Genomic DNA, 18,313 nt, shown 5'->3' on the forward strand with positions numbered 1-18,313 from the left:
CTGTCTTCCCCTCCTCTCTCCGTTTCTCTCTGTCCTATCCAACAACAACAACAACAATAATAACTACAATAATAAAACAACAAGGGCAACAAAAGGGAATAAATAAATTAAATAAAATATTTAAAAAAAAAAAAAGAAAAGAAAACAGTCGAAAGGTTTGAAAAGAAATAATGTCACTAGCTGTAAAAACACAGAGCAGACTGATGAAATAGCTCACCAGGATAGCAGCTCACTGTTTTGGCATGTGCTTGAGCCAGGTTTGAACCCGGTGCCCACAGAATTTAAGTAAGCGTTGGTGCTATGGTCTCTTTCACTCCCTTGCTGCCTCTCTGCCTTCTCTATCTCTGCCTCAAAAAATAAAAAGAACACACATTTGTACTAAAAAAAAAAAAAAGTAGAGAAGGCGAAAGAGAGAAAGGGAAAGAAAATAGCAAAACAAAACTACTATTTCATTGTCTCCCTCCCATATAGTGCTGGTGTGGGAGAAGGGATGTGAATGGTCATCTGCAAAGTGTATTTATTGTTTGTGAAATATTTTCTAGCCACTTCTACAGCTCCACATCTGTTAATAACTATTTCAGCCTTTTTTTTTTTTTTTTTGCCTTCCTTAGGAGAGGGTGATAAAATAAATTTATTTTATGTAAAAAATAAATTGAGATCAGTCTAGTTTTAGAATGATTTCAATTATTTCATCCACCTGAGAAACCACAAACACTTCTGTCTAAGGGAACAGTTAGGGCAGTAATAAAGAGAGAGTCAGGAAGACATTAGAAAACAATATGATTCTTTATTTATGAAGCTCCTCTGCCCTGATACAATCATAATATCACACAGTTTGGATATATGCAAGATGAGACTAGGAACAACAAAACAGAAGTCTGATTTTGCACTAAGAATGTATCTTGTGCTCCCTGGAGGCTCTCTGGCCAGGTTCTAAACTATAACAAATTGCTGTCGTAGTTATTTATAAAATATCAGGATATCCTGCAGTCTATCTAACTCAAAATTTTTACCTTGATAACTAAGGAAGTGAAAGACAACTACCAGATGGTTTCATTCATTTGGAGAAGACAGAATTGAATTGAAACACATGAACTTGGGAGGCAGGGAGTAGCCAAACTATGGGAGAACTATGGTGGTCATCTTTGGGGGAGGAGGGAGGACAGGAGTGTGTCGGGCAGGAGAGAACTTTAATTGTGGAATTGTGTGGAACTATATCCTATGATCTTATAATCTTTTAACTCACTAATAAAAAAGTCAAAAAACAGTTTTTTTAAACCATAAAAATTTACCTTGACAGTTTTTTTGCTTGTTCTTTTTAGTTTCACATATTTAAGTCTTTTTTTTTTAAATTTTAATCAAATGTCCTCCTTTTCCCACCCCACCCCCCCACACACATACACACACTTTATTCAGTGGTTAATGGTTTACAGGATTTATTAAGGATTAAAAATTGTAGGGGGCCAGGTGTTGGCGGACCTGATTAAGCACACATAATACTAAATAAAAGAACCCTCACAAGGATCTGAGTTTGAGTCCCCCATTCCCAACATGCAGAGGAGACGCTTTACAAGTGGCAAAGCAGGTCTGCATGTGTCTTTCTCTCTCCTTGTCTGCCTTCCTTCCTTTCTCTCTGTCCTATTCAATCAAAAAAAAAAAAAAAAAGGCCTCTAGGAGCAGTGGATTCATTATGTCGGCACCGTAGGCACTGGCCCCAGCAATAACCCTGAAGGCAAAAAAAAAAAAAAGACTAAAACTTGCGATGAGAATTAATATTTTTGCCATAGCTGTGGTTATAATTTAATTTACAGCTTAGATGACTATGTGTGCCATTTTGAATATTACCAAATGATTAGAAGGCAAACATTAAAAGCTTTCTTCTGAACCTTATGTGATGGCTACTATACAGAATTGTTAAATACTCTCTCATTCCCTATTTCTTACTATGGCATCCAGATTGTTAATTTTTAAAATCTAGTATGACATCTCCTCAGCAGGGAACTCAGGAAGGTCCTCCTATCGTCCTAACGTATCTGCTAGGTAGCACAGAAACTCCGTATGTAGTGAAAACACAGAAATACCACGCAATATCATGAGACAGCACTCCCCTTCAGACTCTTTTTCAGAGTCCTTTACACTCTGGGATGCCCAGGTGTGGCTCTACACAAGTACAGGTGTGACTCCAAGGCCAGCTGAATAACCAAAACTCCCAATCACACTGGCTACCCACACCCACGTCACATTGTCTTGTGTTCTCTAGGAAAACAGCTATGTTGGTGTGACAGCATTCAAGGTTGCACAATGACATGAGCTCAAAAGGGGTTCTCATGGGTAAGTAATTGCTGAAGCTTAGTAACATTGACTGATTACTGGTGATTGAACAACGTCCCACACAAACAGCATGCTATTTAAGTGGTGCTCTGGCATCTGGGTTCTATCCCACTTGGGATGACAAATTCTGTTACTGTCACACAGCAGTTGCTTATGTACCTTGTAAACATCTGCCTTTCACAAGAACCTTGTTCCGGAGATAAACTTTTTAAGTTTTTCTTTATTAGGAGATTAATGGCTTACAGCCAACAGTAAATACAATAGTTTGTACATGCGTAACATTTCCCAGTTTTCTACGTAACAATTCAACCCCTATTAGGTCCTCCTCTGCTATCTTGTTCCAGGACCTAAAAACCCCTGCTCCCACCCCAGACTCTTAACTTTGGTGCAGTACACCAGCTCCAGTCCAAGTTCTGCTTAGTGTTTTCCCTTCGGATCTTGTTTTTCAACTTGTCTATGAGTGAGATTGTCCCATATTCATCCTGCATAAGTTTCTGACTTATGGAGATGAACTTCTAAGGACCAGAAGTAACAATGTTGAAACAGATCTTAGACCTACTTGGTGCAGGCAAAGTTCACAGCTATGTGGGATGTTAATGAAGTTAGATTATTCTAGTACCTGTGTTCTCTGTGTTTAAGTCTTCGGGGGCCACAAGCTTCTGTGCTCTATCCACTCCTATATTCATTTTGTTATTATTATTTTTTAATACTAAGTATGAGTCAGATACTGTGTAGGAATCATGTATATACAATGAGTAAGAGACTCTCTCACCTCAGGGAGTGTGCTGTAAATGGAGGAAAAAAGAGTAGCAACTTTTTTATTTTCTTCGTGTCTCTTAAGTGAAACTATGGAATCAACAGTATTCAGCAATCAGTTTTAAATTGTTATTGTAGTTGGGTTTTTCCCCTTTGATGAAAAGGACTATACATTCCTCTTTAAAAGTACTCACATTTGGGAGTTTGGGTGGCAGCAGGTTAAGCTCACGTGATGCAAAGCTCAAGGACCAGCGTAAGAATCTCGGTTTGAGTCCCCGGCTCCCCACCTGTAGGGGAGTCACTTTACAGGCGGTGAAGGAGGTGTACAGGTGTCTGTCTTTCTCTCCCCCTCTGCCTTCCCCTCCTCTTTCCATTTCTCTCTGTCCTATCCAACAACGATGACATCAAGAACAACAATAATAACTACAGCAATAAAACAAGGACAACAAAAGGGAAAATAAATAAATATTTAAAAAAATTTTAAAAAGGAAAGAAAATAAATTATCCCAATTAAAACTTAGCTCTATGCAGCTGAATGCATCATTTCTGAGTCATTTCCTGAAAACTTGTCAGTACTGCATTGATACTATGTGGCATAAAGCTGAGCTCTCTGGTGTAAACAATACTGGGAAAACATCATCTCTGCCAGTTAGTTCAAACAGCCGTAGAAACTGACCTCTTTTGACATGATCATAAAGAGGAGAAAATCGGGGAGTCGGGCTCTAGCGCTGCGGGTTAAGCGCACATGGTGCAAAGCACAAGGACAGGAATAAGAATCTCGGTTCGAGCCCCAGCTCCCCACCTGCAGGGGAGTCGCTTCACAGGTGGTGAAGCAGATCTGCAGGTGTCTGTCTTTCTCTCCCCCACTCCCCCCTTCCCCTTCTTTCTCCATTTCTCTCTGTCCTATCCAACAACAATAATAATAACCACAACAATAAAACAATGAGGGCAACAAAAGGGAATAAATAAATAAATATTGTAAAATAAAGAAAATCGAGCCAGTGAATCACTTGCCAACATAAATGCAGTAAGCACAGAAACAAGGACAGTGAAGGGGGTGGACAGACAGGACAGCCTCCCTTGCTTAGCTTCAGTTTTCCAAACTGCAGATTTGGGGGATTCCATAAGATCATTTCTCAGCATTAGATTCCAGGCTCAGCTTCCCACTCCTTCTAACCCCTCTTACTTCCCAATTTAATAAGTGACATAGATAACCTTGTATGTTCATTTTCCCTAGTGCAAATTTAATGGTTAATGATGTGTCCCCTCTTTAATTTTCAGAAGTATGCAGTTTGGAAGATAAACAATAAGGTCTACCTATCCATGACCACCTGCATTCAAAAAAAATTTTATTAATGACTTAATATTGATTTACAAGCTTGTAAGATAATAGGGATATAATTCCATATAGTTCCCACTACCAGTTTTATGTCCTATTCCCTCATTGGAAACTTCTCTATTGTTTATCCCTCTGGGAGTATAAACCAAAGTTCTTTATGGGGAGCAGAAGGTGGAAGGCTTGGCTTCTGTGATAATTTCTCCACTGGACATGGGTATTGACAGGTGAATCCATACCCCTGACCTGTTTCTTTCTTTCTTTTTTATTCTAATTTTTTTATTATCTTTATTTATTGGATAGAGAAAGCCAGAAACCAAGAGGGAAGGGGGTGATAGAGAGGGAGAGAGACAGAGAGACACCTGCAGCCCTGCTTCACCACTCATGAAACTTTCCTCCTGCAGGTAGGGATGGGGGCTCGAACCTGGGTCCTTGTGCATTGTAATATGTGCACTCAACCAGGTGCACCACCACCCGGCCCAGATCTGTTTCTATCTTTCTCTAGTGGAGTAGGGTTTTGGGGAGGTGAGGTTCCAGAAAGAACTGGCGAGGTTATCTGCCTGGGGAAGTCAGGATGGAATCATAATAGCTTCTGCAACTTGTGATCACATGCATTTTAATGTTGCTTTATATTCCTAAGGACAAATAGGCATTTATTTTTTAATTGACAAATAAAACATTTCATAATTGCTTTCTTTTAAAAAACTGGAAATGCTTCTCATTTTTTGTGAGCAGTTTGTGAACTATTAAAAACTTCAAAAGCACAGTAAATTATGATGTAAAGCTGTCCATTAAAAACATAATTCAGAGTAAATAATAGTCCTTTTAAAATTTTTTTATATTTATTTTCTCTTTTTTGAATATTAATTTTATTTATTTATTCTCTTTTGTTGCCCTTGTTTTATTGTTGTAGTTATTATTGTTGTCGTAATTGTTGGATAGGACAGAGAGAAATGGAGAGAGGTGGGGAAAACCGAGAGGGGGAGAGAAAGATAGACACCTGCAAACCTGCTTCACCGCTTGTGAAGCGACTCCCCTGCAGGTGGGGAGCTGGGGGCTCAAACTGGGATCCTCATGTGGTCTTGTGCTTTGCGCCACCTGAGCTTAACCTGCTGTGCTACAGCCCGACTCCCTTATTTTCTCTTTTGTTACCCTTGTTTTTCATTGTTGTTGTAGTTATTATTGTTGTTGTTATTGATGTTGTCATTGTTAGATAGGACAAGAGAAATGGAGAGAGGAGGGGAAGACAGAGGGGGGAGAGAAAGACAACTGCAGACCTGCTTTACCTCCTGTGAAGTGACTCCCCTGCAGGTGGTGAGCCGGGGGCTTGAACGGGGATCCTTATGCAGGTCCTTGCGCTCAGGGACACCTGCACCACCCACTGCGCTACTGCCCGACTCCCAGTAAATAATATTCTGTAGTAAAACTTGAAAAGTTAGTATTTCTTAAAATTTATAACATCTTTGTGCAAGGATTAATTTGGGGCAATATACTAAATTTTACTGATTAAATACCCCCAATTAAATCCTTCCCTTTAACTTTAGTAATTATATCAACAACTTCAAAAGTATGTTCTCTCAGTAAACAAGCCATCCTCATGACCATATATCCAATCAGCATAAACCAAAGATGATGCCTCTTCCACTGCAGACAAGCTCTGCCTACTGAAGATTTCTAAATTTTCTCTAAAAGTCTCGCTAATTCCCTAGACAAAAGCTCACATATCATTCAATAAATTTGCAACACTGCTCCCACAGTGAGCTGCCCTGAAACAGATGTCATAATTGATTATTCAGTCTCAAGGGAGATTTAACATCTTAAAAGATGCCGTGAATCCAAGTTCTTTTTTTTTCTTTTTCCAATTATGTACCCTTTGTTATAAGACAAATATCATTATGTAGAGCTATTTGCTTCAGCACTTTTTTGTTTGTTTTTTATTGCCACCAGGGCTGGGGCATATATGACAAACCCATCACTCCTGGTAACCACTTTTTTCTTTCTTTTTCTTTATTTCACAGGACAGAAAGAAATTAAGAAAGAGAGAGAGAGACACTTGCAGTATATGCTTCACTGCTCATGAAGCTCTCCTCCTGCAGGTAGGGAGCAAGGGCTCAAACTTAGGTCCTTATGCATAGAAACAGGTGCACTGGGCACATTTCAGCATTTTTTAAAAAATTACTTAGCTCACTGGCTGTAAATTTCCCTCTCTCTCTTTTTAATGTGAAGTAAATAAGAGATCCATGAAATGGAAATAAACAAAGCTTTTATACTTATCGTATTTTTAAAAACCACTTTGAAATGAGTTAATATGTTAGAATGGATCATGCTATGGTGACTAATGTATTGCCTCACCCTAACTTTATGAAAACAAAAGGAAAGCTGGGCTTGGCACTTGCTTATACTTTTTGTCTCGATCAGAAGATATGTCAGAATTGAAGGACTGGAGATCAGATTTGCTTTGTAGGACCAAAGAGCAATTTTCCCTTTTTTGTCAAAAATTTCTTTTAATCATTTCAGACAATTCATCCTTTCAAATGGGAAAGAGTAGAAGGGAGGAATGTCGAATGAGGTCAAGTAAACGGAGAATCTGTCACATAAAGCAAGTTTAAATCCCAGAAACAGCATCCATGTGGGACAAACAGAAGCATTATTCTTTTGAAAACATTATTCTTTTAAACTGTGTGTAATGACATCCTCCCTAGAGACCTTTCCCATGAAAGAAAGACAGAAAGAAAGAATGAAAAAAACCTTTCAGAAGTCACTTTCTAGATCCAAGTAGAAAAGTGAGGCACTTATAAAAAAGTCAAACTTGTGTTTCCTTTAGATAAAGAAGTTCAAAATGAGATCTGCAAAAAAGATGCATTTAAGAGTTTCTCCATGTTCCTGGTTCTAGTCACACACTTCCATGAATAACAAAAAACAAGGAAAAGAAAAAAAAAGTCACCATCACTTTACACCTATATTAACCAGTTCATGTTATTTACTGTGAAATTTGAGTCAACAGTACATATTTTCTCTTTTCAAGGGAGAAATGTATAGAATTAAGTAAGACGAATATAAGATATCCTACTCTTAAATTCCTTTTAAAAGTGCCATTCTCTCCTTTTTAAAGATGTGCTTTATGAGAGTGAGAGAGACCAGTGCTACCACTCAGTTCTCAGGATTGAACTTGGAGTCACTCTCTCAAAAACAATAGCAAAACACACACTGAAAATCTACAAGTTTCATTCACACATATTCAAATAAACATCACTTCAAAGATTTCAAAATTGCTGTATACATGTTGCATGTAGTAGAACAAAGAAGACGCTGTAGAAGAATTTCAAATATGATGTTTATTTAGCAAAATAAACTTGAAGAAATTTTTCTATCAAAAGAGATAATCATACCCCAAATTTAGTTTCCCTGTTTTCTTTGGTATTAAAATCAGTGTCCAGGATATAAGATACTTTAAGTTTAGTCATTGTGATTATAACAGTTTTTCACATAAGGAAATAAAAAAAGTTATTTACTGAGCAATCCACAGATGCATAAATACAAAGGATATGACAACACTGTTAAGGAAATAGTCATTGATGGGTACTTTCTACTAGAAATATATTTAATTTTTAAATGATCTATCTTCATTTTAGTATGTTCTCTGAATAGTAACCCAAGTTGCAAATCATGTTATTTAGTTATGTAGTGAATTGCCTTCCAAGAAGTTCAGATCAGCCGACCAGGACTTAGCAAAACTTATTTTTCAGCATGACTACACCATTAAACGGAAAACTTCTATACTTTTTAAGATTGTGTGCTCCTGTCATTTCCATAAGATAGTACCAGGAAATTTCTAATAACATTAAATTAACATTCATAAACCCCAATTATAATTTGTTGTTCTTTTACAGGAAAATATTCATTAAAACTAGACCTCTGATTTTTTTTTCTCTTCACAGCAGTATTGCATGGACTGCTAAATTAGTCAAGTCAAACCCTCTCAGAAACACCATGAGTCAACTGAGCTACTCTTATTCCTCTAATGAAGTCTTTTCCCATTCCAGTTATGATTTCTGCATGTCTCTGATTTCCTGTGTGAAAAATTGGGAAGGAGAAAAATCCAGTAAAAACTAGGGCAACGAAGGCTGGCGTTTCGAATAGATTCTTGTCACCACAAAATGATCAAGTAATTCATAGCTTCAGTGCTAACACTGTGACTGGGAACATGAAGAATATAACCATAATAAAATACAGCAATCTACTAGAAGGACTGCATACAGACATCTTTGGCCATGTAGGTTCTGAGCTCTCTGGAAATAAGTCAACTGCATTGCCAGCATGACCAAGAAAATAGCGATATTCAGAATCAGGAACAGTCTAGTATATGAAGCAGACAGTGATGAGGTTCTGCTGTAAGTCGTCACCATCCGCCCATTACCAAACCCGCCCTTCAGCAAGCCGTTTGTGTGTTTCTCATAGGTTACATCTGCAAAATCTAAAAGGTCGTTCATTTCTTCATCTTCGTCTATAGGTTGTTCTTTCTGTGCCAAAATCTGTGCTTTCTGCCGAACCTTTTTTTCATTGTCTTCAATCTGTGCAAAAATATCAGGGACAGCATCCACGAATTTATAGCGTTTGCCAACCCTTCGGCTTTTCTTTGACTTGCTCTGTCGCTGCTGCTGCTGTTGCTGCTGCTGTGATATGGCAAAGATCCTGTCAATGGCCTCCTCAGTCTGCCTCTTATCTGAAAATCTCAGCAGGCGTTCAGCAGTCTTCCTAAAGCTAGCTGTGTTTCGGACTCGAGACAAGATTTGTTTTTCCAGCAGCTGAAACACGGGCTTAAAATGCTGCAGGTTCTGTTCCACAATTGCAGCATAATCCTTCACCTCTGGGACCATGGTGCTCTTTATGGCCGAACTCCTGTCAAACAGGATTTTCTGACGATCTGCAATGACCTGGGCAAAGGCAGACTGTCCTGTGGTCTCGCCAGTCCAGAGGTAAGCAGCATAAGCATGTTTGCTGGTGGCTATGAACACCTCGAGCTGTTGGGAGTCTCCGTGGATGTTAAAGCTTTGAACGTCCACTGATGGTCCTATGAAGAGGTAAGCCGCCCTGGTGACGGGACTTCGGAGGTGCGTGGTGACATTCACATAGTTTGTCCCATTGTAGGGATAGCCCCGGGGATATGTCACGGAAGCAAAGGTGCCTTTCTCACTGTAGCCGGTATCATCCATCCAGTACATTTTATAGAGGCCATCACGCTGCTGGATAAAAGCCCCATGGACTCCATCTACCACCGTTTCTTCAAAAGGGACATCCACGTTGTGGAAGAAACTTGCTGCTGACTCCAAGGGGCTGTCCTCTTCCAGGTGAATTTGGTCCACCAGCAGGAGAAGCTGTGGATGCAGAAGGATGAGATTCCTCTGAACATTCTTCAGCTTGAGCTGGGGGTTATAAGCGCCCACGCCTTCTCCCCGCATGAAAACCACCCCATTTTTCTCCACAGCTGCGACCACTCTTCCCTGACAGCTAGCAGCCAGGTCATGTTTATACTTAGACCATTTGGATGAACAGTCTTCTGTGACCTGCCCCTCCCAGGGAGAAAAGCAGCTCTTCGACACAGCTGGGGAAAACATTAAAACGTTGTTGAAGAAGGTATACTTTGGCCCATAGAGAGCCTCGGTGATGAAAGGTACACCATTGGGAGCAAAAGTAAACGAGTTTTGATCGGGGTGTTCATGCCCTGCGTTAAAATTGCGCCATCCTTTTATCCAACCTTTGTATTTGTTCCTGTGGACGATGTCATATATTGCACGCCCCCCAAGTTTTCCTGACTTAAAGGAAAGGAAAGATCTATTGATTTCTGCAGGCAGCGCACTTCCATAAGTCACAACACCCCAGTCTTCGAAATAATGCAATGTAGGAGTGCCGAAATCCGGAGGAGAAACAGATTTCAAGCTGGCATCATACCTGGAAGAATTAATTAAAAAAAAAATTAGTGGATTTTTTTTCTGTTGGTGAAAAGGAAAGTAACACACTAGCACAATGATGTCAAATGATAATACAGCTAGAAAACTGACACCTAAAAAAGTTCTGCCCACAGCTATGACAGTGTAGACAGCATGGAGGACATTTCTGAAATCACCCACGGATGGTGAGCACTTTTATCATTTGTAGTCCTTGAGCTTAAGCCTAAAACGATTGCTGGTGCACTCACTAGACATACTTTCTCTACTTAATGGTCTCAGAATTGTGACCCATTCACTGGAGCTCAAGAAATAATAAAGATTTCATTCAGATGTTGAGTTGAGGGGGTTCCTATCTCAGGGAAAGTTATGTTAACAAAGGGACAAGCCCTGGATTATTTTTAAATTTAATTTAATTTAGTCACCAGGGTTATTACTGGGGGTTGGCACCAACATGATTACTCCACTGCTCCCAGTGGCCAATTTTTCCCCTTTGCTTCGAAATTAGAGGCTGAGAGAGAAAGGAAACCTGCAGCACTATTTCATCACCCGCGAAGCTCTCTTCACTGCGGGTGGAGACTGGGGGGCTTGAGTCAAGGTCCTCACACAATGTGAAATGCACCCTCTATCAGCACCTGCACAAGCCTTGCGTCATAATGTATAGCCCCTGCAGTTTGGTATAATTGAAAGTTTGGTACAGTACTACTTACCCTAAAAATTTAAAACATAAATTTAAGTAGGATTGATCATGATGTATTAGATAAAGTTCACGGTCAGTATCACATGTAAGTATAAACAGATGAAAATCAGGAATAACAAATGTTGGATGGTTTTAATTGTGGGTGCCACTGCCTAGCGCAGTCAAAGGTGAAGAATTAATATGTAGTTGATGGCAAGCACGGTGCACAATAAAAGGCCCATTATCTTATTTAGGACATATGCTTTTTATCAAGATGATACAGAAACATTAAACTTTCACAGTGATTAAAATATAGAGGCTTACATTCATACAGAAAAGTTCCAAAAATAATACTAAACATGATTGTTTGTTTTTGGTGATTTATGCTAACAGTTTTGGCAGGTTCAAATTTCCTGCTCAAAGGAAGAAAGACAGACTAATATGATGAGTTCTTTGATATTTTTTCTCAAAAGTGAAATTAATTACTGTAGAGTTAATCTCATTGGTGCCTGACTTTGGTTGTACCATCTGTTGTTGTAGGGCCTGTTTTTAGGATATCAAATTTGTGTTTCTACTTAAGTCCAGTGTAACACTGACTTAGGTATTGTGACTTAAATAAATTCAAATATAAGCTGAATAGGTCATCCTCTCAGTTTGTGGTGAGTTTGTACATTTTTATAAAAACAAATTTGGGGGGAGTCAGGCAGTGGTGCAGCGGGTTAAGCACACGTGGCGCAAAGCACAAGGACCAGCATCAGGATCCCGGTTCGAGCCCCAGGCTCCCCACCTGCAGGGGAGTCGCTCCACAGGCGGTGAAGCAGGTCTGCAGGTGTCTATCTTTCTCTCCCCCTCTCTGTCTTCCCCTCCTCTCTCCATTTCTTTCTGTCCTATCCAACAACAAACGACATCAATATCAACAATAATAACCACAACAAGGGCAACAAAAGGGAAAATAAAGAAATATTTTTTAAAAATTTGGGGGCTGGGCTACTTGAATTCAGTGCTGCAGGTGCTCTCCCTCTCTCTCAACTCTGTCCCTATCCAACAGGTAAATAAATAAAATATTAAAAAATATTTGAAATAAAGTTTAGGATTTACGTTTAATCTGATTCCATTAGCAAGCTTTATTGAATTCTCTTGACTGCTTGATTAGAGTTAAATGCAAATTTTAATAGCTTGAAAAGACACCCGGGATCCGTGATTAACTTGTTCCCTGTAATTTTTATTTTAATTTATTGGATGCCAAAAATGCATTTGGCAGTACTTTAAAAAGGGAACACTGGCTTCTTCTTCTAGGCTTAAGAGATTAGGACAAAACAAAACGATATGGTTCCTTTATTATCAAAGTGAAACTGCCAAATAATGTCACTGTTAAGTAGCTTTTAAAATTTAGAAATAGCTTTGTTATTCTAAGATTATATAATACCCCATTTAAAAAAGACATTTTATTCACTTATTTTTGGTTTGGTTATCAGAACAATCCAATCTAAATTTTGTAACCTAGTCTAAATTTTGTGATTTTTCTATCTACATGACTTAAATTATGTAAGACAAAACATTCTAGATAATGTGAGTCTATGACATCTCTCTCTTTTTTTTTTTCCTCCAAGGTTATTGCTGGGCTTGGTGCCTGCACCATGAATCCACCGCTCCTGGAGGCCATTTTTCCCCCTTTTGTTGCCCTTGTTGTTGTAGCCTCGTTGTGGTCATTATTATTACCATTGTTGATGTTGTTCGTTGTTGGATAGGACATAGAGAAATGGAGAGAGGAGGGGAAGACAGAGAGGAGGAGAGAAAGATAGACACCTGCAGACCTGTTTCACCGCCTGTGAAGCGACTCCCCTGCAGGTGGGGAGCCAGGGCCTCGAACCGGGATCCTTACACCAGTCCTTGCGCTTTGCACCACGTGTGCTTAACCCACTGTGCCACCGCCCGACCCCCCTATGACATCTCTAATACAAAACCACTGAAAACTGCAAGCAGACATTATTGGTAAGAATGAAAATTGGTTAAGTCCCTTTTTGAAAACAGTACGGAGAGTTCTCAAACAAATAAAAATGGAAATACCTTATGATGCTGCTATACCACCCATAAGCATATACCCAAAGGACATGAAAACACTAATATAAAGGGATATATGTACCCCTATGTCCATAGCTGCTTTATCACAATAGCCAGAGAGTGCAAACAAACTACATGGCCACCAAGAGAAGACTATATACTGAATATAGGGGTCATATATTCAATAGAATATTATTCAGCAATTACAAGAAGATGACAGTGTGTCCTTCAGGACAAAGTGGATGGAACTGGAGGTGAGAACATGGAAGACAATTACCAGATAGTTTTGCTCATGTGGAATGTAGAGAATTGAAGCAGGGGCCAGGTGGTGGTGCACCTGTTTGAGCACCCATGTGACAATGCATATGGACCTGGGTTTGAGCCCTCGACCCCCACCTGCAGCGGGGAAGCTTCACAAGTGGTAAAGCAGTGCTGCAGGTGTTTCTGTCTCTCTCTTTATCTTTCTCTCCCCACACCCTCTCAATTCGTCTCTCTCTCTAATGTAATAAATACATATATAAAGAGAACTGAAACACTTGAACTTGAAAAGGAAAGTGGTCAAACTATCTGTAAGATTTTTGTGAGAATTATGTTGGTGATTGTGTGAGTGGTTGGGGGGAAAAGGGGTCACTGAACTTTGGTGATGGGTGTGATGTGGAACTACACCCCTATAATCTCATAGCTCATTATTAAATCACTAACTTAAAAAGTAAGAAAACAAATTCAAGCAACAATGAGATCTTAAATGTACAGAAATGGACCTAATAAGAATTTGAAACAGTGTGATATGAATGAAATAGAAGTTGCAATTATGTATGTGGCATGGAGAAAGGGATTAAAAAGTATTTAAATGGAGGCCTGGCTTTAGCAAGGCAGGGTAAGTGCACATGGCTCAAAGCACAAGGACCGGAATAAGGATCCCAGTTCAAGCCTCTGGCTCCCCACCTGCAGGGGAGTCACTTCACAAGTAGTTGTCTATCTTTCTCTCCCCTTCTCTGTCCTCCCCTCTTCTCTTGATTTCTCTCTGTCCTATCCAACAACAAGGGGAACAAAAATGGAAGAAATGGCCTCCAGGAGCAGTGGATTCATAGTGTAGGCACTGAGTCCCAGAAATAACCCTTCAGGCAAAAAAAAAAAAAAGTATTTCAATGTAGTTTTCCTTTTAAATGCAGAAAAACTACCAGATGATATCCCTGTGCTGTTTCTCTTTAAAGTCAGCCCAGTGTGTCATACCAGAGAAATTCCGTGTGAAGAGTGCACCAGCGCTGCCCTTTGGATGGTGTCCCTGGACCTTCCATCACACGGTTCCTTCTGATTTGGTCAGCCAGCCAGTTACCACTACCGTTACGCATGACAAATGTATCCAGGAATACTAACTGGCTTTCTGGACCATAAAACCAGTTGTAATTTGAGTCTGCAATAGCCACTGTTCTTTGAAATCCTGGAGAAAATAAGTTTGACAAATTTAGGATAAACTTTAAACTGAATACTTCTGTAAGGTTCTAAACAATTATTTCCACTCTTGTTGCAAACTGATGTCAACTGTGGACAAAGCTTGTACAAAGATAACAAAACCACCATGCCTACATCTCACCTCAGATCAATTAATCAAAACACTACTGATGGTGTTCTACACATCTTGCATGCCATTTTTTTTTTTTGTCATGTGACAATTTGTCGTAGGTAACTGAAAGGCCTTATATCAAATACCTTCTTCATTTTCCAGATCTACCTTCTGTGCTACTGTAATGGCACAGGTTTCTGGGCTAGCCTCCTGTGCATGGTGAGTTCTTCCTCCTGAATGTGCTCTCTATCTCTCACAAGCTCATCCCACCTCCCATACCAAGACAATAGCATACGTGCTACAACCTGACGTTCAACAAAGTGGAAGTTGAAAGATTTAGGAAGAAAAAAAAAAATGAAGAGATTTTTTTTTTTCATAGTAAGATTAAGTGCTAATTTCTTTTCCTTTTTTCAAATTTGTTTTGTTTTGTTTGTTTTTAGATAGAGACAGACAGAGAGGGGCAGTGAAGGAGATCATAGTGCTGAAAGGAATTCAATGCAGTGGGGGCTGGGACTGGAACCTGGCTCATACACTATCCAAAAAGCAGGACACTATCCAAGTAAGCTATTTTGCCAGCCCAACGTGTTAATTTTTTTTTTAATTTTCCCTTTTGTTGCCCTTGTTGATGTGTTAATTTTTAAGTTCACAATTTTGGTGCAGTCTCCTTTTTTAAAAAATCTTTTTATTTATTATTGGATAGACATAGAAATTAGGATGGGAAGAGGAGACAGAGAAAAAGTGATAGAGAGACACCTACAGCTCTACTTCATCACTTGTGAAGCTTCCCCTGCAGGTGGGGGTCAGGGGCTTGAACCTGGGTCCTTGCTCGCTCTAATGTAAACTCTTATCCAGGTGTGCCAGTGCCTGGTCCCCAACTTGATAATTTTGTATGGTCTAGAAATGATATTAGAAATGAATGTTCCTAGATATGGCCACAGAATGTGAGCTCAGACCTATAGAGGTGCAGAGGTTACAAAGGCTCCTGTGCTGAATATGGGTCCTAGATCAAATTAGACCAATTCAGCTAATGGTGTTTATATACTTTCCTCATATTTGGGAGCTACTCTCTTTCCTGATCCAGCTTTCTAGTCTTATTTCCAACTCTGATGCCATCTCCTCAGACAATACCTTTAGCCCACCTATATTTAGCTGTCAGGCTCAGGCAAAAATTAGTAAAGTCATGGGCCTCTGGAATATACCTAAAATAGACTTCCTACCTTTTCCAAAATGGAGACCCCAAATTTCACCTGCTATATTCTTCTTTTTTTTTTAAGATTTTATTTTATTTATTTATGAGAAAGATAGGAGGAGAGAGAAAGAACCTGATATCACTCTGGCACATGTGCTGCCGAGGATCGAACTTGGGACCTCATACTTGAGAGTCCAAAGTTTTATCACTGTGCCACCTCCCAGACCACCATCTGCTGTATTCTTACCTTTAGGATTCTGATTATTAAACAATTTGTTCTGCTTTATGCTTTTTTTTCAGCCACCAGGTTGCAGATGCCAGCATGATGCCAACATAAGTTCCCTGGGCTGACGACCTCACCAATGTGTCTTGGGACCCCACCTCTCCAGAATCCTACCCAACTAGGGAAAGATAGAGACAGTCTGCGAGGGAGTCAGGCGTTAGTGCAGCAGGTTAAGCACAGGTGGTGCAAAGCGCAAGGACTGGCGTAAGGATCCCAGTTCGAGCCCCGGCTCCCCACCTTCAGGGGAGTCTCTTCACAAGCGGTGAAGCAGGTCTGTAGGTGTCTCTCTTTCTCTCCCCCTCTCTATCTTCCCCTTCCCCCTCCATTTCTCTGTTCTATCTGACAACGATGACAACAATAATAACTACAACAATAAAACAATAAGGGCAACAAAAGGGAATGAATAAATAAACATTAAAAAAAAAAAAGAAACAGTCTGGGAGTATGGATTGACCACCCAATGCCCATGTCCAGCGGAGAAGTAATGACAGAAACCAGACCTCCCATAATAATCCTGGGTCTATGCTCTCAGAAGGATAAATAATTGGAAAGTTTCCAATGGAGGGGATGGGATACAGCACTCTGGTGGTGGGAATTGTGTGGAATTGTACCCCACTTATTCAACAGACTTGTCAGTCAGAATTAAATCAATAAAAAGAAAGAAAGATCCAAATGGCCTTTGACAGAAAAAAGGTTCCCCATCTCTGACTGAGATGGAGAAAACTATTAAACAAAATGTCCTACCAGTCTGTACCACTGAAAGCTAAAGAAAGACAATGCAAAGATCATACTGAAACGCACAATAAAAACAAAAGCTGGCATGCTTAATATATTACAGGCAATCTTGAAAAAGAACGGAAAAAGAGTAGGGAAAAAGCATAGCATAAAAACAGAACATTTGGGAGTCAGGCGGTAGGTAGCACAGTAGGTTAAGCACAGGTGGCGCCAAGTGCAAGGACCTGCGTAAGGAACCTGATTCGAGCCCCCGGCTCCCCACCTGCAGGGGGTAACTTCACAAGCGGTGAAGCAGGTCTGCAGGTGTCTATCTTTTTCTCCCCTTCTCTGTCTTCCCCTCCTCTCTCTATTTCTCTCTGTCCTATCCAACAACAACGACATCAATAGCAACAACAACGAGGGCAACAAAAGGGAATAAATAAATAAATAAATAAATAATAAAAGAAAAAAGATAAAAAAACAAACAAACAGGATTTATATGATTCAGGCCCCAGAGGTCTCAGAGGCCCTAGGTTCAATTCCTGGCACTACTATAAACCAGAGTTAAGCAGGGACCTGTTATGATATAGATAGACAGATAGACAGACCAAGACAGACATACAGACAGGATAGAAAGACAAATCTGCAGACAGACAGATATTAAAAATAAATCTATGAAAGAAGGGGGGAATATGGGTCAGGCAAAATAATCACCACTAGAAATCATTGTCAAGCAAAAAGAGAAATACTGAGAGCAAACTGATTTAACAGTTCCTTCTACAGTGCTTCCAAAACTATATTTATGTAATTTACAGCTAATATTTTGTTTCTATCAACTTAATAGATATTCTTCCAAGTAAATCTTATTATGAAATGTGATTTAGGAATCTTCCTCCGACCTATACATTCCTTGAAAACAAGACTGTTTTACTCCGCTTGAACCTCTTATTACCTGATATAATGTCTGGTGCATAGATGTAAAATAAAAGTTTGTTGAATTGATGACATAAGTACCTTCCTATTAGAGGTTTTCTTACTGTCTTCTGCAGCTTACCCCAGCTAGTCACATACACAACTCACAGCAAACACAACCCCAGCTATAGCTGGCTGTTAGGTCGCAGTTTAAATTATAAAGCACTTAAAAAGAACTCTTAAAGCTCTTGTGCAATAGATTATCTTTGATACTAAAATAAACTACAAGACAATATTCTCCTGAGTTGAAAAATAAGCAATTAAATCACATAGTTTTGAACTTAAGTTAAACTAAACTCTTAAAGATATGGTTCTTTTGTTTTTATATTAATTAGACACGAATTCAGTAATGGAGAGTCTATCCAACCCCTATGTACACAACCAGATGAAGAAGGTTTAAACACCAATTGTTTAATATAGGTCTAGAGTCATAGGTGGGAGGAATTCACGCTGATAAAAGTCTACCTCATAATTTTTCCTTAC

General features: G+C 39.5%; 1 protein-coding gene across 11 annotated transcripts in view; it reads right to left on the minus strand.

Annotated features, from left to right (window-relative positions):
• Window positions 1-7,385: 7,385 nt before the first annotated feature.
• Window positions 7,386-18,313, minus strand: part of DSE (dermatan sulfate epimerase) — a 173,043-nt gene continuing 162,115 nt past the window's right edge. For 10 of the 11 annotated variants that reach the window (XM_060190575.1, XM_060190571.1, XM_060190570.1 and 7 more), the window contains 2 exons: window positions 14,342-14,549; window positions 7,386-10,372 (listed from right to left, as the gene is read on the minus strand). In XM_060190575.1, the coding sequence (XP_060046558.1) occupies window positions 8,608-10,372; window positions 14,342-14,549 (1,973 nt within the window). In that variant the 3' untranslated portion in view covers window positions 7,386-8,607. The remainder of the gene's footprint in view (window positions 10,373-14,341; window positions 14,550-18,313) is intronic. The other variant, XM_060190578.1, reaches the window with a different exon arrangement.

This window comes from Erinaceus europaeus, chromosome 4 (genome assembly GCF_950295315.1).
Source record: "Erinaceus europaeus chromosome 4, mEriEur2.1, whole genome shotgun sequence".
In the NCBI taxonomy this organism is placed as follows: domain Eukaryota; kingdom Metazoa; phylum Chordata; class Mammalia; order Eulipotyphla; family Erinaceidae; genus Erinaceus; species Erinaceus europaeus.